Source organism: Salvelinus fontinalis, chromosome 6, assembly GCF_029448725.1.
Source record: "Salvelinus fontinalis isolate EN_2023a chromosome 6, ASM2944872v1, whole genome shotgun sequence".
Lineage (NCBI taxonomy): Eukaryota > Metazoa > Chordata > Actinopteri > Salmoniformes > Salmonidae > Salvelinus > Salvelinus fontinalis.
In genome coordinates this window covers 63,568,645-63,592,402 of record NC_074670.1, presented here as the reverse complement: position 1 = coordinate 63,592,402, position 23,758 = coordinate 63,568,645, and the positions used below count along the sequence as shown (strand labels likewise).

Here is a 23,758-nt window from a genome sequence, read left to right as displayed (position 1 = left end):
CACACCAGTCTTTAATACAAAGAGAAAACATTTCTCTTCTCCGGCATGCAGGAAACTCTAAGAAAATAAAGTCCAAGAGAGTCATTATTTTCACTCAGTGGTCTCATAAAAAAGGGCTGAATCATAACCCATAACAATATCTTGGTCTATTAGAAGAAAAAACACATTATGAAATCCAATTAAAAACCCATAACTAAAGTGTTAGATTGCACACATGGGTGGAGCTACGTGGTCCTCTCGGTACAAAGGAATCATATTGCTGCAATTCCTCTACACACAGTCTACACAGTCCATGCTTTGCGCCCTGCCTGCAGGGTTTGTGTCAGACGGCCAGGTTCTTTAATCATTCATATTAGTTGGTGCTTTTCTTTCAATACTGACAATGGAAAGTAACTTCATCCGTGTTGTAGAATATTGTACCACTCTCCACATATCAAAATAAGCTGAACATCAGCTACTGTTGCAGTTACTTCAATACATCTTGAGTATTTCTGATAGACTCCTTTCATAAAGCTCATTCTCAAAAGGAGCTCCATTAACTGAAAAGTACTGCCTATGGAGTACTTCTCAGCACCACATTCCCAACCAGTTAGATAACAGTCCACAGATTCACTTCCTGGAACAATTCAAGAGAGTCTGGGCCCTTTATTTAGAGTGTCACCATATTTCACTCTCACAACACCTCCTCTCGCCAAATTATTACTGAACCATTGAGCATTGAAGGCATTTCCTGTTGTGTTTTGACAAATGCCAATGAGTTGTTTGTCAATCTTGATGTTGGGGTAGTGTTATTTTGTTCTCTGAAGCTGTTCTCTCGTGTTCCCAGCATGACTCCCCCCAACTGACTTGGATACCTCGCATGGAACCGGGCACATTTTTACCATCTGCACGATTTACTTCTGGCTGGGTGGATAAAAGCCCCATGTTGGGAACAGGCCTCGATTTCTCCACTGAACATCGACACACGAGAGGCATTTTGAAAAGACAAGATAGTTATGAAAACAACAAAAGACAATACCCTATTTAAGCGTCCCAAAATGAGCCCTGGGCCTCAGTTTGTTATTTGCTTTGTTTGGCGACTTATTGTGTCAGGCAGACCATTTAAATCATCATGTTAAATGATGCTGAAGACGTTTCCACAGGAGTTTGCCTGCCTTTCCTGTCATATTACAGGCTATCCCTAAATGGCTATCCATGACGGCACAGCAAGCTTTCTGCATTCTTATCACCACCAACCCCACTTTAGCTGCAGGGAGTTTTCGAGAAACTGCGGAAACATTGATACCACACTCTCCAAGCTGATCCACCATTCATTTCCCCCTGCCTGAGTACGTGATGGACAAGATGCGTGTCTCCCTAGTTTAAATTCCGCACAGGGTGGATGATTCTAGGAATGACAGACAAGAAGCCTCTCCTTGCCTTTGAGAGCTGTAGGGAGAGCGGGGCAACAGTCGAGTTCTGAAGGAGGGTGAACTTCACACTTGCCTAATCTCTACTCGGGATCTGTCTGTCGTCCAGCGGAAGCCGAACAGCCAGAGTTTGCACTAATTCAATCATCATCTCTTGATTGGCAGGGGAGCTGGAATGCTCCAGGGAGGGGAAAAGTCCCTCTGGACTTTAAAAAGATGGAGGGGTAGAGAGAAGCTGTCTTATTGACATGTTCCCCATTGACTGTAGTAGAGACCAGTGCTGGGAGATGGTTGGAACCACAGATAAGGTGACAACGATGTAATGGTTATATCAGTTACAACTGTTATATCTACGTATATGTGCTGAGGGAAGTTAGCACACAGAAAGTTATGTTTCCAGAAATCCTAGGTCCAACTTTCTTCAAATGATGCAGAAGGCTTGCCATGTTGGGAGGGCATGTCAGGGCATGTCAGATGAGTTGAAATAAACATTTTGAGTGAACAAAATGACTCATTATAATCCATTATGTAGACATGGACTGTCCTGTATCCAGATGCCAGGTGTTTTGTAATACCGTATTGTTATGATGCAATGAGGGGGGAAGAAATTGCAAAGCCATCCAAATGACATGTGTTCTCCTAGAACTAAAAAGGAGGGCAAAGGAAAGCTTGCTTATGATTTCGTTACTACGGCCACTTTTGCACTTCTTCTCTCATGCTCTTTCAAGTCTTAAGATGAAGGTTCCTGTGGACAAGGTTAGTGGATCTACAAGTTTTCTATCGGGCCTGCCTACTGTACTTTTCGGATGTTGGAATTCCCTGACGTATTTATGGAATTTCACATGGATTGCATGCAGTGACATGCATGACATTTGCAGGTGATAAACAAGGTGATAAGCAGGTGATAAACACACCGTTTATTGTAAACCCCACCTTCGCTCATCATTATTAATACTCAATTCCCTCATCATTTCCTGCTTTGATACTTTGAAACATGCCAATTAAAATGTGTCAAATCCAGAAGTGGGCCCACCAAGGTCACTCAGGTTAATGTAACGCTAAACACTCGGAAATGCATCAACTATCCACATGCTTTGCATTCCTAATGCTTATAGACAGCAAATCAAATAATAATTGTTATCTATGCCTCTACATTAAATTTGGATGTCAACTCTCCAGAGAATGAAAATATTATGAAAGGAATAATTTCATCCGCATGAATAATTGAAAATAAAGTTTCTCAAAGTTTTTCTTTCAGCCCCCAATCTAACACAAAATCGGAATACTATATCAGAGAACTTGTCACAGACTATTCAAAAAGCATAATGCTGAATCCTTAAAGACCTGACATAAAGTTATAGAGATAAATATACTTCAATTTCCATGTATCTATATTTTTGTAAATATTGAAGAGGGTAACCACCGTTTTGTGCCTGGTACTATGTGCAAAAATAAATGGGGAGGAAGTAGTCACAGGAAAGTGAAACTAGGAAGGGGAACTTTAAAGCTCACTTCTCTGTCACCTCTTGTTGAATAATTGATCTACACCGGGGAAACCAAGTGACTTTCTACCCAAACCACAGCCTAGTTGTATGTTTCCAATTAATGACTACAGGGCACAATGAAGAATAACCCAAAACAGATGAGTGAGTCTAAAGAGTGTTGCGAGGTTTTTGTTAGCTTACCCAGGGCCCCTTGTTTAAGTAAACCTCACTGGATAATGTTTCCTCCCCCATGTTCTCAGAGTGTTAAAGGTTCGAGGGGAGAGACATTTGGTGCTGTTACAAAATGTGCATGCAAATATTTGTGCCCTTCATCGCCTTTCCTTACAATACGTTACAGAAGCACCTTGCACCAAAATAAATATCCTGGGAGGCTTTAGAGTTTATGATACTGCCTGTATCATACAGCCAGTTGACTTTTGGGTCACATGTTTTATTGATTTGTAAATACACCCTTTAAAGGAAAATAAGGCTGTTTGGACAACATAGCTTAAACAAATCTCAGATTTTATGGTTTACACACAGTGAGTGGACATATACAGATAACACTATTCATCTAACCAAGTGGGCAAAACTGCTTGCAATGACGATATTGCAATCAGTCAATGACTGCAACCAGTTATGACTGATGGGAATGTTTTTCAGTGGGCTCCAATTGTTATGGGGTTTATTGTATGCTATTATCACTTAGTTTGGAAGGTCTCCCTGTCGCCATTTCCCCCCCATGCTGCCTGTGCTTCAGTTGGGTGGAATAGGACATTCTGTTCATGTAAGACAGAACTCCCAACTCTGTGTGAGCAAAGTTTCCTTGATGCAGTGAAAACTGGAATAGATTCAAAGTGCTGCGCTACCAATGGTAAAATAACAGCTTATAACGGAGGATACAAATCATTGTGGTTCTATCAAGTAAACGAGGAGAAAGCCAGAGAGAGGAGAGAGAGATAAATATTGTCCTATGCTTTTGGGAGATAGTGATTGGAATTCTCATACAGTGGTCAGTCGACAAAGCAGGGTTGGGGTCAATTCAATTTCAATTCCAGTCAATTCAGAAAATTAACCAAATTCCAATTGTTCCTTATTGAAAAGCATTACAGAGAATTAGAATTAGAATGAGAATTTCAGTGTACCTCCTGAATTGTCTGGGAATTTAAATGGACTTGACCTCAGTCCTGGTGCAAAGGTCACGTTAGTGGTGATGCAGAGTGTCAACTCTACTGAACGGTATTGAGAGACACCATTCCAGCCAGTAATAAGCTCCAGGACTGGTTATTAAACACCCATAATGCTTGGGGACTCAATAATGACCAAACCATTTTTGATCTGAGTGAACGAAGATTGATGCAGATTTTTGCAGAGGAAAGACAACATTTGCTAGGTTTCGTCATTAACCACGGACCGCAAATAAATAATTTTCACCGTGTGACGACAGAATCAATGATTTATCTTCTGGGTCTGTCTAGCATTTCTGTAGTGGCTCTTTGCAGCGTTTGTACAGGTGAGTGATTTATAATGTCAGTGTTAACCCAGTCTAAAGCATATCACACAGTCAGTGACACAGCCATAACTTTGAATTGTGGGGAGTGAAGAGCATAGCAAATATTTTTTTTCCCCTTATCCATTATCACTGTGTAACTAGAGCCCACTGGAAAATGTCATGTATGCTCCAGTTACATTTAATGGTCAAGTGGATGTTTCACAGGATGTGGGATTTTTTCTCTACTTCATGATCACCGAATATATTGAAATTTCTCTCACAAGCTAGTGGTTTATATTAATCAGACATAAAAAGCATTGTAATAGTTCAACCACAAGTCATTCATCTACAGCTACCACCTACTACTTCTACTACTGTTTAAATATCTATTCCGGATCATTATTCTCCAAAGAAGAGCATGACACCTACACAAAGCCAGGGATGTTGTGGTATTCCACCTCACTCGTTTCTCTGGAACACTCAGCTTGCCTGAACACACAACCTTCACTACCAAACACAGGTCAGTGTGCAAAGCAAGACCACGCAGGCCTGTCTTATTGACGCATAACTGAATATGTATCTCTACATGGCAAGTGATCTATTGTATCAGCTAGCCTGGACAGTATTTAAATACATGTACTTGTTTGGAGCAGTGCATTGACTATTTTGGCTATATTGATTGCAGGTTATTAAAAAGTCACTGCCCCTAAAAAGCAACTTCTAATTTTTTTTAATGGCCTATGTGGCATCAAATTTGACTACAACTGAGATTTGCGATATCCCTATGGGGCTAGTTAGGGACCATCAGTATGTTACACAATGTACACGTGACAATATTTAAAAAGTTCAATAGCGAAATATGTGCAACATTAAAATATTGTCCCATTTACACTGTGTCATTTATTGACTGTCCCTAACTAACACCAAAGACAGGCTATCCAATGTCAAACCAACTTTTCCACGGTCACACACTAGCCTAAAGAAGTTGGCTACCACTGGCTATCTAAAAGGGTGAGTGACTGTAACTCTGTACTGTTTTGGCAGAGTGAATGTGCAAACGCTTACCACTTGCAAACACACACAAGACACCAACATTAACCTCCCCCCAAGACAACTCTTGTTTGGCTTCAGTCATGGCCGCTGCATTTCTTAATGACCAAGCCCAAAAACAAGGCCAAATCAGGAAGTTCAGACCCCCTTTAGTACTTCAATTTCAAGCTACCAGTGGAGAAGCTCAATACGATAGAAACAACCAGCAATGCATCTCTCTCTACGCAAGCAAATTCTCTTAAAATGGAATCCATAAAATTACACATTCTTGAATGCAGGCTCAAATACTGGATTTATGCAGAGTACATTGCCAGCGGTGCATAATGCATCGCTCTTGCTTTGCCTAGTTTAAGAAATGCAAATCACAGCGAGTTGATGGAATCCGTTCACAGGCTCTGTGATAACATCTTCAAACCTTATTGATGCACGGTCTTGCAATGTGAGAGAGCGAGTGCCTCTGTGTGTGTGTGCGAAACAGAGAGAGAGAGATAGAGAGAGAGAGGTGGGGGAGCAAGAGAAAGTGAGAGTAGAAGATGGAGGATAGAAAGAGAGAGAAGTTTTCTTTTTAGAATATGACACCTGCTGGCTTTTTCTACTGCCATTTCTAAACAGCGGATGAAAGGCGGTCTGCACTGTCACACAGTTATTTTTTAAATTAGCTCAGAGGTGAAGTGGAAAGCCATTTTACTGAGTGACTCTCAGTAGAAACCAATGTACTCAATCATCCCCCCCCCACCCCCCGCCCGCTGTCTATCAAGGTGCATCTTTTTGGTAATGCAACCTGTAATGGTGCAAAAGAACCATTAGGCATCTCAGAACACTGTCAGAAAGCACTGTCTCACGGTTTTTTTCAGGGAGAATAAAATAACAATCTCATTTTAGAGAAATGTCATCAAGAAAAAGTGACAAAAATAATAACTCTTGGATTCGCAAGAACAAAAAAAAAAGCTTGTTTCTACACCACAGAACTTGAGATTTTAACATAGTTTTTGTGTAACACAATGAGTAATTGGAAAATATGTATTCTTAAATGGAACACCAAGTTGTGGAAAGATTGAACCCTGCTTGATTTCTGTATAATTATGATTCATTTGAATACCTTATACTTGATAATTGTATACTGCTACAGCCAAAGACAATAACAGCGCTCTTGTCACCTTCCACTTCATCTCCCTCTCCTCTCTGAAGAGATCGCAGGAGACAATTTACTGTGGGCCTTTTTCCAAAAAGGAGACAAGGAAGTTTGTCAGGACAAAAGGCTCTTAGGATCATTTTATGAACCCCAGATCAGACAGGCCCACTCTAAACATTGGTTATGTTTACCTTAAAGGTCCAATGCAGCTGTATTTATATAAAATAAAATCTAACCAAAAAAATGTTTAATGGCATCACACTTTTGCAGTGTTAGTTTAATCAACTGTTGTACAATAAGATATAAAACACAGGTAAAACTACATTTGGACTGCACTGTGCCTTTAAGGCTAGGTTAAACTTTTCTGGGATATGTGGGACGCTAACGTCCCACTTGGCCAAAAGCCAGTAAAAATGCAGAGCGCCAAATTCAAATAAATTACTATAAAAATCTAACTTTCATGAAATCACACATGAAAGACACCAAATTAAAGCTACACTTGTTGTGAATCCAGCCAACATGTTTGATTTCAAAAAGGATTTACGGCGAAAGCACACAAAACGATTATGTTAGGTCAGTACATAGCCACAGAAAAACACAGCCATTTTTCCAGCCAAAGAGAGGAGTAACAAAAAGCAGAAATAGAGATAAATTGAATCACTAACCTTTGATGATCTTCATCAGATGACACTCATAGGACTTCATGTTACACAATACATGTATGTTTTGTTCGGTTAAGTTCATATTTATTTCCAAAAATCTGACTTTAGGCGGGACGCTACTGTCTCACTTGGCCAAAAGCCAGAGAAAATGCAGAGCGCCATATTCAAATAAATTACTATAGAAATCTAACTTTCATTAAATCACACAGGAAAGATACCAAATTAAAGCTACACCGGTTGTGAATCCAGCCAACATGTCAGAATTCAAATAGACTTTTCGGCGAAAGCAAACGATGCTATTATCTGAGGATAGCACCATAGTAAACAGAGAGAGAAGTATATTTCAACCCTGCAGGCGCGACACAAAACGCTGAAATGAAAATATAATTCATGCCTTACCTTTGACGAGCTTCTGTTGTTGGCACTCCAATATGTTCCATAAACATCACAAATGGCCCTTTTGTTCGATTAATTCCGTCGATATATATCCAAAATGTAAATTTCTTTGGCGCGTTTGATACAGAAAAACACCAGTTCCAACTTGTGAAACTTGACTACAAAATATCTCAAAAGTTACCTGTAAACTTTGCCAAAACATTTCAAACTACTTTTGTAATACAACTTTAGGTATTTTGTTATGTAAATAATCGAAAAATTGAAGACGGGATGATCTGTGTTCAATACAGGTTTAAACAAACTGTAGCTAGCCTTCTGGTCATGCGCCTCTAACAAACAGGACACAACAAGTGACCCTGATTCAAAATGGCCGTACTTCTTCAATACACAAAGGAAAAACCCTCAACCAATTTCTAAAGACTGTTGACATCCAGTGGAAGCGGTAGGAACTGCAAGAAGGTCAATTAGAAATCTGTATTCCCAATGAAGATCCATTGAAAAGAGAGTGACCTAAAAAAAAAATAATCTGAATGGTTTGTCCTCGGGGTTTCGCCTGCTAAACAAGTTCTGTTATACTCACAGACATGATTCAAACAGTTTTAGAAACTTCAGAGTGTTCTCTATCCAAATATACTAACACTATGCATATCTTATCTTCTGGGGATGAGTAGCTGGCAGTTGAATTTGGGTATGCTTTTCATCCAAACGTTAAAATGCTGCCCCCTATCTTAATTAAGAGAGCAGTGTTTTTATATTATTTACATTTCTTCATTCATTGGAACATCAAAGATATTCTGGAATAGGGCAAACAATTCATATTTCTGTCTGACAGGATTGATAAATTGATGAATAAGGAAATAATCGATGAGAAGGCATAATCAATACCTACTAGTGGAACTTGAGCTTGACGACCAGGACGGGGATTGGAGATTGAGATTGTCAAATATTGTCTATTATATTGAAAAGATAGTCAAGTGACCTCTATAACAATGGAAATACATGACCTCATTTATGGAGGGAGGAGGCAAGATTAGGTGGGAACGTTCTTGCCATTTAGAGGGCTCCATTGAGGCTCCTTCAAAAGTAGTCAATTTTCTTCTTCATTGGCTGATTTACTCAAACTCATAGGAATCCCCACCTAGTTGACTACTTTAAAATGGTGGAAGCCCTCAATGGCAATGTCCATGCTAAAACGGGTTATATCCATGATGATTCCTCTATCTATCTCTATCTCAACAGGGACAACTCCGATATACTGAACTGTGTCTACTTACCCTAAGTATACCAAACATTAGGAACACCTTCCTAATATTGAGATGCACCCCCCCCCCCACCCCCCCCTCTTTTACCCTCAGAATAGCCTCAATCCATCGGCGCATGAACTCTACAAGGTGTCGAAAGCATTCCACAGGGATGTTGGCCCATGTTGACTTCAATGCTTCCCACAGTTGTGTCAAGTTGGCTGGATGTCCTTTGGTTGGTAGACCATTCTATATACACACGTGAAACTGTTGAGCATGAAAAACCCAGCAGCGTTGCAGTTGTTGACACAAACTGGTACACCTGGCAACTACTACCATACACTTCTATATTTTGTCTTGCACATTCACCCTCTGAATTGCACACGTACTGTACACAATCCATGTCTCAATTGTCTCAAGGCTTAGAAATCCTTCTTTAACCTGTATCCTCCCCTTCATCTACACTGATTGAAGTGGATTTAACGAGTGACATCAATAAGGGATCATAGCTTTCACCTGGATTCACCTGGTCAGTCTATGTCATTGAAAAAGCAGGTGTACTTCATGTTTTATATACTGCGTGAAAATCTGTACAACCTAACTATTACGAAATTTCTAATCGATCAAATAAGCCTCACGTAGCAAATTAGCAATTCAATGTTTTTGTTGACCAAATTCGACACTCATTGACACTCTCACTCTCAAATTCGACACTCTCCATACAAAAAACATATTTTCATGGACAGATCTTGGGCGGAGAAAAGCCTCTCGCTTCGCCTCTTTCTCTCTGCTATTGTTCAATGGCATTGTGTCCTGGTGGGTACTCACCAGCCAAAAGAGCTCATCTAGCGCTGGGTCCCTAACAACACTGTTTTCTAAGCAGCACTAGAAATTCTTCTCACTTTGTTTGCCAACATTGGAGTAAAAAAAAAGTATATTTTGGGCTCTGATGGGGTACGTCTAAGCTCGTGAGGCATTTCTAAGTTATATTCTTCAAGAATCAATGGATACATATCATTATTTTACAAGTAGCGACTGATGATTGTCCCTTTAAAGGGAAATGATTTCTAATGTTCAAAACAAGCAGAATAAAATAGACTAAACCAACCCAGAAATCTGCAGCTCACACAATAAAAAAAGGGTTGAAGTCTTAAATCAAGCAGGCACAACAGTGTAAATCATTGGGTTAATGTCTGATCATCATGATCAGACCCACATGCAATCATGACCCACATGATGGACCTGCTAACCTGCCCCTGTTGGTGGGTACCCACATGCAATGGGCCTGCTAACCTGCCCCTGTTGGTGGGTACCCACATGCAATGGGCCTGCTAACCTGCCCCTGTTGGTGGGTACCCACATGCAGCTCTCGAGTGGTGCAGCGGTCTAAGGCACTGCATCTCAGTGCTTGAGGCGTCACTACAGACACCCTGGTTCGAATCCAGGCTGCATTACAACTGGCTGTGATTGGGAGTCTCATAGGGCGGCGCACAATTTGCCCAGCGTCGTCTGGGTTTTGCCGGTGTAGGCCATCATTCTAAATAAGAATTAGTTCTAAACTGACAAATAAAAAAGTATTGACGTTCTCCAATCTGTGACACTGCTTCTGATAAGACTTGGCTCTTAGGGCTCGTGGTCACTAAATCTGGTCGGCTTGTAGCCTAGTGGTTAGAATGTTGGGTAAGTAACCAAAAGGTCGCTGGTTCAAATACTTGAGCTGACAAGGTCAAAAATCTATCTTTGTGCCCTTGCATCTAACCCTAATTTGATCCAGGGGCACCGTACTAAGCTAATGTGGAATTGCTTTAAGATGGTCATACCATGGATCATTTAGCTATTTAATTTATAATTTTAGGAACCCTTTAGGTATATAAAAAAATGATACATATATAACAATTTAAATGTGGCCTGTATATAGCCCATATAAACGCATTGAATAACACATTCATAAAGGCCAAAAAAGACAGTAAAAAAAATGTATCATAAGGAATAAGGACGTGAAGAGTTTTTTGGGGCACATATTTAACACTTTATTTTTGTTGGCACAAAACTACCTCCATACTTCCATTCGTTTGTATGGGTTACCGAAATGGATTGTGTTCGTGATAGTCTCCCCTTTCCATAGAGAAGTTAAAGACGTTTTTGTGAGAAGACTGATTTTTGGGAGGTCTCATTGTCTGACAAACACCGCTGTATCGCGAGCTTAAACTGACAGATTTTTTTATTGTGCTACTTAGATTTCCGCACAGGTGCGTCAATAGACTCTTAAGGATTTTAACTCCACCTTTCTATAAAATGCACACTTCACTAAATGTGTCATACTGTCTTTAAAATAACAGAGAAGATGTAATCTGTCATAGCAGGTCACTCAAGGGTAAACTGACATCTTTGGGCAAAGGTGCAGCAACCTGACATGGTTGAGGCCTTAATGGCCTTGGTGACACTGCACATTTTTTCCCCCCAAACTCTACCCTCACCTTCATAGCACCAACACATGCATATGTACACATGTACACACCCACCCACACACTCACACAAGATGGATTACACTATTGGATGTAGATTGTACATAACTTGTTACCTCAACTTCTTGTGATAATTCTGTTGTAGTTATTCACTTCATAAATGCATACCTAATATAGTTACATCATGCTTATTTTCCAGAGATAGTGTAATACAATACATGACCAAAAGTATGTGGACACCTGTTCGTCGAACATCTCATTCCAAAATCATGGGCATTAATATGGAGTTGGTCCCCCCCTTTGCTGATACAGTATAACAGCCTCCACTCTTCTGGGAAGGCTTTCCACTAGATGTTGGAACATTGCTGTGGGGACTTGCTTCCATTCAGCAACAAGAGAATTAGTGAGGTTGGCCACTGACGTTGGGCGATTAGGCCTGGCTTGCAGTCGGCATTCAAATTCATCCCAAAGGTGTTCGATGGGGTTGAGGTCAGGGCTCTGTGAAGGCCAGTCAAGTTCTTCCACACCGATCTTGACAAACAATTTCTGTACGGACTTCGCTTTGTGCAAGGGGGAATTGCCATGCTGAAACAGGAAAGTGCCTTACCCAAATTGTTGCCAGAAAGTTGGAAGCACAGAATCGTCTAGAAAGTCATTGGATACTGTAGCGTTAAGATTTCCCTTCACTGGAACTAAGAGGCCTAGCCCAAACCATAAAAAACAGCCCCAGACCATTATTCTTCCTTCATCAAATTTTACAGTTGGCACTATGCATTTGGGCAGGTACCGTTCTCCTGGCATCCACCAAACCCAGATTCATCCTTCGGACTGCCAGATGGTGAAGGGTGATTCATTACTCCGGAGAATGCGTTTCCACTGCTCCAAAGTCCAATGGCGGCGAACTTTACACCACTTCAGCCGTCGTTTGGCATTGCGCATTGTGGGAAACCCATTTCATGAAGATCCCAACGAATGGTTCTTGTGCTGAAGTTGCTTCCAGAGTTCCATCGGTCAGGAGTGTTGCAACTGAGGACAAATACTTTTTACACTCTACACTTTCAGCACTCGGCAGTTCCGTTCTGTGAACTTGTGTGGCCTACCACTTCGCGGCTGAGCTGTTGTTACTCCTATGAGTTAGCACTTCACAATAACAGCACTTACAGTTGACCGGGGCAGCTCTAGCAGGGAAGAAATGTGATGAACTGACTTGTTGGAAAGGTGGCATCCTTTGACAGTGTCATGTTGAAATTCACTGAGGTCTTCAGTAAAGCCATTATACTGCCAATGTTTGTCTGTGGAGATTGCATGGTTGTGTGCTCAATTTAGTACTCCTGTCAGCAGCTGGGTGTGGCTGAAATAGCTGCATCCACTCATTTGAAGGGCTGTCCACATACTTTTGTATATATGGTGTACATAGTATCTAATGGTAATTAAAAACAATTTCATGAAATAATTGTCTGCTAAACTTCAAAGTTTTGCCTCCGGCCACAACAATGCTTCTACCCAACATGCATGAGCTTCGTTGTTACTGACAGCAATGGTGTCTGTCGTCCTTTGCATCTCAGTGTACTAAAGTTAGGACAAGTGTACATTTGTGGCTATGATTAGCTATGATTAATCCACAGAGATGCAGGCTGATACTCATCTCACTCAAGTTATTTCACACCTATGATGTTTTCATAATTTTGTCATTTCATAAAGTAGTTGCAGTAAGCTATAATTCCTTCTGTATGGTCTTCTAAAGGGGCATCGTCAAGTGGCACATTCCAAGTCCATATCTTTCTTTAAAGTGATTACATTTGATAAGACATTATTCTAGCTATATTCAGGTAGCTAGATAGAGGAGCAAACACATTTTAAAAACGGTTATTAACATTTATAACATTTATATTATGTGAATTCCGATGAATATGGAGATACCATTTGTTAGTTTCTCAGCAAATGACTAGCGCTCATTTCATTAGAAATTTACTGAAGTGATAACTTGTTGGAAATTGACATTTAATATTTCGTAATCCCATTTCAATATGTGAAATACAATGAAAATCAATCTTCATCGAAAGCCCAGATGACTCACTTCCTGAGGAAATGTCAATGGGAAGACATCCTGAGAGAACATCCTGAGGAGTGCTGTGTTGGGTTTACAGAGCCCTGAGCAGAGCTGATGAGATCAAACTGGACTGGACTCGCAAACAACAGCTCCCTGTTTCTGACTCATCCTCACTCCAGACACACAGCTTTAACAAGCCTTTTGTGGGGCCTAGCTAGCTGCTTTTGCAGTGTTGCACTGCACTACACCTCTCTCTCTCTCTCTCTCTCTCTCTCTCTCTCTCTCTCTCTCTTTCTCTTTCTCTTCATTTTCTTAGCCGCCTCTCACAGCTGCTATGCTTTATATTTGGAGAACAGACTCACAGATAGGGGCCAACTGTAATGTGCAGATATAAGGCTCTCCTAGAGCTGTCAGAAAATACAGCTTCACATGAGTTCTGTCTTTCATTTCTCATGTTCGTTCTTATAGTAGATGAGTCTGCAGTTTCAGTGGGCTGTTTATGACAGCGCTTTGCTCTACCCTGCCATACAGTGTATGCTCTCATCACCCCAGGCTCTCTGGTATCGCCAGCAACCCAGTCATAAGTATTCAATGCTAATCTAGGAGGGATTTACAGGCCATTTTGGCAGTACAGCAACATTATCACAGTTCCATTCAGTGCCGGTCCGTGCGGACAGCTGATAATCACTTGCACTTTGCTTTCAATCCAGCCCACTACACAAAGATAAACAACAAGCGGTTGCAATGACACAGCGAGAGGTCAAGTTGGTCTACGACCCTCATTTCTGCAAGGTTTATTTTAGATGAAATATGACAGTCAGACGACGCCTAGCAAAGCCTTCATTTTGGGGGTGGGATTTCAGTCAGTCCTGCCAAAAAGGCATTCCTTTACAACTCATTATCTCGTCCTCATTGTCATGTGGAGCTGAAGACAAATCTTCATGTAATGTTCTCTCTCACTGACTAGAGGAGGGTTGAGGGTGTATTCCTAAATGTTTACTAACGTGATTCAGGTCAGTGTCTGATATTATTTCTTGCAGACTGTGTAGACAGACAGACAGACACTAAAATCTTATAAGGGTTTCCACTTAAAACAGTTTATAAATCAAATGAGTACTGTCAAAGGGCAGAATTCAATCAACTCCACAGTGGGAACCCCACAATAGCAATGGCTCAGTACAGGGGAAAAAATTAAATTTAAACCCCTTTTCAAAATTGTCTCATCACTACAACGCGCTCGGGAGGCAAAGGCCTTCGAAACATGACCCGCCAAACAACACTTCTTAACACCCACCCGGTTAACCAGCCGTACCAATGTGTCAGAGGAAACACTGTTCAACCGAGTTCACCCAGCAGGAACACGGCACGCCACAATGAGCCAAGTAAAGCCCCCCCAACCAAACCCTCCCCTAATCTGGACGACGCTGGGCCAATTGTGCGCCGCCCTATGGGAGTCCCGATCACGGCTGGTTGTGACACAGCCTGGAATCGAACCAGGTCTGTAGTGATGCCTCTAGCACTGTGATGCAGTGCCTTAGACCTCTGCGCCACTCAGGAGGCCCAGAAAACCTATTTTCATTCAAATTAAATTAGTTTTGTTTGTTTGCAAGCTGTTGGTTTCAAGCTGTTCGCATGTACAGTTGAAGTCGGAAGTTTACATACACTTAGGTTGGAGTCATTAAAACTGGTTTCTTCAACCACTCCACAAATTTCTTGTTAACAAACTATAGCTATACCAAGTCGGTTAGGACATCTAGTTTGTGCATGACACAAGTCATTTTTCCAACAATTCTTTACAAACAGATTATTTCACTTATAACTCACTGTATCACCATTCCAGTGGGTCAGAAGTTCACATACACTAAGTTGACTGTGCCTTTAAACAGCTCAGAAAATTCCAGAAAATTATGTCATGGCGTTAGAAGATTAATAGGCTAATTGACATAATTTGAGTCAATTGGAGGAGTACCTGTGGATGTATTTCAAGGCCTACCTTCAAACTCAGTGTCTCTTTGCTTAAAATCATGGGGGAAAAAAAATAAAAATCAGCCAAGCCCTCAGAAAAAAATTGCAGACCTCCACAAGTCTGGTTCATCCTTGGGAGCAATTTCCAAATGACTGAAGGTATCACGTTCATCTGTACAAATAATAGTATGTAAGTATAAACACCAAGGGACCACACAGCCGCCATACCGCTCAGGAAGGAGACACGTTCTGTCTCTTAGAGATGGTGCGAAAAGTGCAAATCAATCCCAGAACAACAGCAAATGACCTTGTGAAGATGCTGGAGGAAACAGGTACAAAAGTATCTATATCCACAGTAAAACAAGTCCTATATCGACATAACCTGAAAGGCCGCTCAGCAAGGAAGAAGCCACTGCTCTAAAACTGCCATAAAAAAAGCCAGACTATGGTTTGCAACTGCACATGGGGACAAAGATCGTACTCTTTGGAGAAATGTCCTCTGGTCTGATGAAACAAAAATAGAAATGTTTGGCCATAATGACCATCGTTATGTTTGTAGGAAAAAGGGGGAAGCTTGCAAGGTGAAGAACACCATCCCAACTGTGAAGCACAGGGGTGGCAGCATCATGTTGTGGGGGTGCTTTGCTGCAGGAGGGACTGTTGCACTTCACAACATAGTTGGCATCATGAGGATAGAAAATTATGTGGATATATTGAAGCACCATCTCAATAAATCAGTCAGGAAGTTGAAGCTTGGTTGCAAATGGGTATTTCAAATGGACAATGACCCCAAGCATACTTCCAAAGTTGTGGCAAAATGGCTTAAGGACAACAAAGTCAAGGTATTAGAGTGTCCATCACAAAGCCCTGACCTCAACCCTATAGAAAATGTGTGGGCAGAACTGAAAAAGCGTGTGCAGAACTGAAAAAGCGTGTGCGAGCAAGGAGGCCTACAAACCTGACTCCGTTACACCAGCTCTGTCAGGAGGAATGGGCTAAAATTCACCCAGCTTAGAGTGGGAAACTTGTGGAAGGCTCCCCGAAACATTTGACCCAAGTTAAACAAGTTAAAGGCAATGCTACCAAATACTAATTGAGTGTATGTAAACTTCTGACCCACTGGGAATGTGATGAAATAAATAATAGCTGAAATAAATAATTATCTCTACTATTATTCTGACATTTCACATTTTTAAAATAAAGTGGTGATCCTGACTGACCAAAGACAGGGAATCTTTACTAGGATTAAATGTCAGGAATTGTGAAAAACTGAGTTTAAATGTATTTGGCTAACATCTATATAAACTTCTGACTTCACCTGTATCAAGTGATTATATTAAATGTATATTTACGCTACATAGGAAGAATCGTATTACTCTGTTGTGAATTCATTTTCAATTCCAGCTGTCTTTAACTGTTGTTTTTCAACACATTATTATCCATTGGAGTCATATTCCTCCAAATTTATGATGTTATATTTACTTCGTTGAAAATGCCAATGAGAGCGTGGAAATGGCACAGACTAGCTTTAATTAGTCAACCCAGTGGCTCACCATGACTAGAGAAGGCCACAAACATAATTATTGTGGTATCGTTCATCATCTTAATTAATACAGTGGTCCATCCACAAATCAATGCACCAAGACACATGGAAAACATTTATTCCGGCTCCCCTCCCTTGTTGCTCACCTTCTCTATGATAAGATTCCTCTTTACGATAAATGGAAATGCTTTCCAGAGAATATTTGCCTGCACTTCACAACTCATTCTCCCACATATCTATGTACTGCATGGCTTACTTGTCACGAAGTAATGAATAGCTGCAATGAAACGCGGGAGAAGTAAGATAAATAAAATAAAATATTGCTTCATCACTGGCTTTGTTCAAAGTGCTTTAACTGGAGCACAAGTCTTCCCCTGTCAGCACAATGTCTGAGTGAGGGCTTCAGGTATAATATCAAAATATTAATCATCAAGTTGGACATTAAAGTATGCCAGAGCCCCTCAATCTTCATTCAACACCACTCTCCTATTGAAATTCCCCCAGCACTCCCCTACTTATCTTAAAACAGCCCTTGTATCTTTCTGCTCGCACCTTAAGTAATTGCATTTGAAGATAAAACGCCCCATTCATATACCAAATGCTTTCCTGGCAAATAAGGTGTTTTTTCCTTCGAATTCAAATCCCTCTTTATATACAAAGGCTCTGGCATTTCACAAATAACCATCTGAGGAAACAGAACCCTGAAAGGCTTGAAAATGCATTGGAATGAAATTAGAGTATATTTACAATGTCTATTGTGTAATTCTACTAGATGGTTGGTATATTTTCACATGCAAGGCCCTTTTAAAGAGTAGCAGTACAACCTTATCTTGTCTGTTCTGATGAGAAAATCAGTGTTCAAAATGATTCACTTGTATTAAATGATAGAGAACCGTCCTCAATGCCTATGTATTTGCATGGTAGTTTCATAGGCCATAACAGTGTAATCATATATTGTTAAATAGCACTTACAACTAATGTTAACATACGGTATAAATATGTGTACCTACACTATAATTACACTAATTACCAGCCTATGTAACTATCATACAAACAAATAAGTCTTAGGGACACTTATTGTAAAGTGGGAAATAATCTATCATTACTTTCTCAGCCTCCATCAAAATCAGAGCTGAAGCAAACCTGTTAAGGTTTTGCCAGCATTACAGTATATCAACGAATGTTGGTCACATGCCAAAATGTTCCTGAAAAATTATAATAATAAAAAATATATAAATATAATGTCCACCTGACAGAGCCAAGCTTGTCCAAAGTCGCTTAATAGCATGTGGATCGATGTTTAAATGTTAAACACACACATTTGTTGTTTACATTTTGTAGTAGGCCAGATGGTTCCTTTGTAACTGCCCTGCTCTTTTGATAGCAAGTTGATGCTTGGGGTGTTGTTGTTCCATTCACGAAAGTATAGTGGCCATGCATGTTAATTAACCAGAGTAACCTCTATGCTTATCAAAATGTGTCCAAGTATTTGCAGCACAAAAACACAACTTGCCTTTCCTGCCATCAATTTACACACCCACTCAATCAAAATATGTCACCATAAGGATCTGGGTGAGGTAAAACTGAATTTTCTGTGAACTGCAAGCTTGAATGAATACTTTATGTCATTGAGTTGCTTTACATTGCATTATTGATGACCTGCATTCCAAATTCAAATATGCATTTTGTTCAGTTTTGCCTGACCCTGAAAACTTGGTTTCCGGTTTTGATTTAATAAGACCGTTGGGTTGCAACATATCGAGGCTTTATTCGCTGGTCTGGGATCAGTTGAAGTTCTCTCTCACACAACTTCTGTGCCTTCAAGGAGCCACAAGTGCAACTCCATCTGCCGAGCGTCCCGAATAAAACGCAGTGATCTGGACTCAATCCTAACTGACAGGCACTTTTCACTAAGGTGATGTGTCATACTCACCCACTATGTGAGCTACTCTGGCTAGGTTTATTCAGGCTTGCTAATTGTGCCTCTGATATGAGGTCGAACAATCAATCTAATGTATTGATATCCATGCGATAGCTTTCACTATAACTATCAATCACTGACGTTGTAGGGTTATGAAGGCCTGAAATGGAGTCCTTGTTTGAATAACGAGAAATTGGCTGGGGGAATAGGACCACTGATTTGAAAAGTTGTTAACTGAATCCTTTCGGTATTCGATCATGAACAACTCAAAGACTTAACTCAACTTAGTCTTCATATTTTCTAAACGACCTTCTCAGCAGGCCAGAAAGACACTGAAACTGACCTTAATCGTAATCTGAATCATAATAACATCCCTTAGTCAACCGAAGGTGAACTTTTGATAGACCATTTCAGCCTCTGAGTCATCACTATTCACTGTCAATGCCAACAAAATGACACACTGTTGGCAGCCTTTGACAATCACAATATCTACTCGGTACTGGAGCACGTAAAGGCTCGTAGACCATTGGCCAAGGCCCCGACTCAGTCTCCCAGAGGTGTCAAGAACGTTCAATCTAATTAAAACAGGATGAGAAAGACAAGCTGAAAGACAAGGGTGCCACTGGGAGGAAGCAGCCTGGCAGTGCACTGGCAAGGCAGCGCATTCTCCTCACCAATGACAGTAACAAGTTATTGAGCTCTGGGAGTGTTAAAGAGGAGGGCCTGCCTGACATCTTTGACTGCAGTATATTGACAATGCAATTAATCATGAGGGCCAAGACTGAATAAAGAAGAGAAGGGTAGGGTAGTAGAATACTCTCCATCTCTATGTTTGTGGGGCAAGAGATCCTTCGCCTATCATGACAGATTTTGGAAAAAGAGGGAAAAATGAAAGCACAAAGCAAAAGTCACTTCCTGCCGATGTGTTTCTTATTAAATAAGATAAAACAATTATTTCTGACTGAGAATGCTTTGCACAGGGTTTCAAGATATGAAATCAGAACAAAAAAAGTTGAGATATGCATTGTATGCATTGTGTGCACAATATTTCTCGACTCTGTTGCCAGCATTAACTAACAAACAATAACATATTTTTGCTTTCAGGATATTAGAAATCAACACAACAGTATGGCTACCTTGATTACCCAGAATGCATTTGCACACTCAGGAGATAAATGCTCTAGAGGCAAGGTATAGAGATTAAAAAAGCTTAATCATATTCCAAATGGAATAAACTAAACAAAACATCCAACTTTGTTAGAGAAATCAATTAACCTTCGACATCAGTAAAATAACAGACCATATGCGCTGTCTGCTGCTTTATTAGCTCAGTACAATATATTGATGTTCTTTATTATATTTCAGTGGCAGCTTTATTATATTTCAACGGGAGGTAGCCTAGTGGTTAGAGCATTGGGCCAGTAACCGGAAGGTTGGTGGATTGAATCCCCAAGTTGACAAGGTAAAAATCTGTTGTTCTGCCCCTGAACAAGGTAGTTAACCCACTGTTGCTAGGCCTTCATTGTAAATAAGAATTTGTTCTTAACTGACTTGCCTAGTTAAATAAAATTAACATATCTTTTTTTACTTTAGCTCTCACAGTATAACATGGTTGGGTGAACCCACAATCCCAAACTGTGGGTCGCGACCCACTTGTGGGTCATGGCAGGGGTCCATTTAGGTCGTGGGATGACATTTTTTGTGCATTTCTATAAATATTATTTTCTGGTTGGAAAAACGCTTTCAGTTTCAACTTCAATCACTAAAACCAAATAGAAAGTGTATAGAAAATATATAATATTTATATAATAATAGCCCATAATGTTTGCGAACTTACAATCACCAAAATAAAAGCTAGAAAATCAGGCCCCCATTGATTTTGTTATAATGTTTGAGCCTAAGACACAGGAAATTACAGGAAATGAGCTTTAAAACTGCAAAGAAATTATTTTACTGCCAAGATGAGAGCCTCAAATGTTCTTGCCCAGGTTCCAGACAGAGTTCAGCCCACGGCCATCACCTACACCACAACCATGCCCCCTTCACACCCATCACCTACACCACAACCATGCCCCTTCACACCCATCACCTACACCACAACCATGCCCCTTCACACCCATCACCTACACCACGACCATGCCCCCTTCACACCCATCACCTACACCACAACCATGCCCCCTTCACACCCATCACCTACACCATGACCATGCCCCCTTCACACCCATCACCTACACCACAACCATGCCCCCTTCACACCCATCACCTACACCATGACCATGCCCCCTTCACACCCATCACCTACACCACAACCATGCCCCCTTCACACCCATCACCTACACCACAACCATGCCCCTTCACACCCATCACCTACACCACGACCATGCCCCCTTCACACCCATCACCTACACCATGACCATGCCCCCTTCACACCCATCACCTACACCACGACCATGCCCCTTCACACCCATCACCTACACCACGACCATGCCCCTTCACACCCATCACCTACACCATGACCATGCCCCTTCACACCCATCACCTACACCACAACCATGCCCCTTCACACCCATCACCTACACCATGACCATGCCCCTTCACACCCATCACCTACACCACAACCATGCCCCTTCACACCCATCACCTACACCACGACCATGCCCCTTCACACCCATCACCTACACCACAACCATGCCCCTTCACACCCATCACCTACACCACGACCATGCCCCCTTCACACCCATCACCTACACCACAACCATGCCCCTTCACACCCATCACCTACACCACGACCATGCCCCTTCACACCCATCACCTACACCACAACCATGCCCCTTCACACCCATCACCTACACCACAACCATGCCCCTTCACACCCATCACCTACACCACGACCATGCCCCTTCACACCCATCACCTACACCACAACCATGCCCCTTCACACCCATCACCTACACCACAACCATGCCCCCTTCACACCCATCACCTACACCACAACCATGCCCCTTCACACCCATCACCTACACCACAACCATGCCCCTTCACACCCATCACCTACACCACAACCATGCCCCTTCACACCCATCACCTACACCACAACCATGCCCCTTCACACCCATCACCTACACCACAACCATGCCCCTTCACACCCATCACCTACACCACAACCATGCCCCTTCACACCCATCACCTACACCACGACCATGCCCCTTCACACCCATCACCTACACCACGACCATGCCCCTTCACACCCATCACCTACACCACGACCATGCCCCTTCACACCCATCACCTACACCACAACCATGCCCCTTCTCACCCATCAGCTACACCACGACCATGCCCCTTCACACCCATCACCTACACCACAACCATGCCCCTTCACACCCATCACCTACACCACGACCATGCCCCTTCACACCCATCACCTACACCACAACCATGCCCCTTCACACCCATCACCTACACCACGACCATGCCCCTTCACACCCATCACCTACACCACAACCATGCCCCTTCACACCCATCACCTACACCACAACCATGCCCCTTCTCACCCATCAGCTACACCACAACCATGCCCCTTCTCACCCATCAGCTACACCACGACCATGCCCCTTCACACCCATCACCTACACCACGACCATGCCCCTTCACACCCATCACCTACACCACGACCATGCCCCTTCACACCCATCACCTACACCACGACCATGCCCCTTCACACCCATCACCTACACCACGACCATGCCCCTTCACACCCATCACCTACACCACGACCATGCCCCTTCACACCCATCACCTACACCACGACCATGCCCCTTCACACCCATCACCTACACCACGACCATGCCCCTTCACACCCATCACCTACACCACGACCATGCCCCTTCACACCCATCACCTACACCACGACCATGCCCCCTTCACACCCATCACCTACACCACGACCATGCCCCTTCACACCCATCACCTACACCACGACCATGCCCCTTCACACCCATCACCTACACCACGACCATGCCCCTTCTCACCCATCAGCTACACCACAACCATGCCCCTTCTCACCCATCAGCTACACCCGTTTTTGATACAGACAAAAACCCTGCATTGTTACAACTAATTTCATAACTATACAGTCAATTTTTAACATTGGTCACAAGACCCCAAACTCAAATCTACATTCAGTTAGGTCTAAATGTTTCGAAAAACAGGGTATTATTCATATATTTTTTATTTATTCTTTGGTCTGTGTATGTTGTTTCACCGTTCAACCCTTGTGGTGGGTCACAAAGCAAAACAGTTTGGGAAGCCCTGACCATCTTACAGAGGGGCTGGAGTCATCACAGGGTCACTGGAATTTCACACTTTTTTATTAGAGCTGTTTATGTCTCAAACAGCACCGAGATGACCCCGTAAGTTGGCAGACCATTTTTATTTTGTTTATTTAGGCCCTGTTCTGCCCCCGTCATGCTTGAGAACACATGGCAGGTCAACGCCGTTTGCCAAGTGCTAGTTTTATGTACTGTATGTATTATGCATTTATTTGTATAGCCAGCTGCAAAAGATTGTAGTTGCTCACAAATGAGTTGTTTGCTATGTTCTCTTATTATGCTCTATGTTATAAACTGGGTGGTTCAAGCCCTGAATGCTGATTGTCTGACAGCCGTGCTATATCAGACCGTATACCACAGGTATGACAAAACATTTATTTTTACTACTCTATTTACGTTGGTAACTAGGTTTATAATAGCAATACAGGTGTTCTTCTTGAAGGGTATATATTTCAGCAATAAGGCCCGAGGGAGTGTGGTATATGGCCAATATAACATGGCTATGGGCTGTATCTAGGCACATGTGTTGTGTTGTGATTAAGAACAGCCCTTAGCTGTTGGCCATATACCACACTCCCTCGGGCCTTATTGCTGAAATATATACTCTTCAAGAAAAA

General features: G+C 41.8%; 2 protein-coding genes across 4 annotated transcripts in view; one reads left to right on the top strand and one right to left on the bottom strand.

Annotated features, from left to right (window-relative positions):
• Window positions 1–23,758, bottom strand: part of LOC129858276 (leucine-rich repeat and immunoglobulin-like domain-containing nogo receptor-interacting protein 2) — a 315,914-nt gene that overhangs the window by 66,034 nt on the left and 226,122 nt on the right. The window lies entirely within an intron of this gene.
• Window positions 21,157–22,938, top strand: LOC129858645 (uncharacterized). The gene has a single exon (XM_055927945.1). The coding sequence runs from the start codon at window positions 21,157–21,159 to the stop codon at window positions 22,936–22,938; it is 1,782 nt and encodes a 593-aa protein (XP_055783920.1).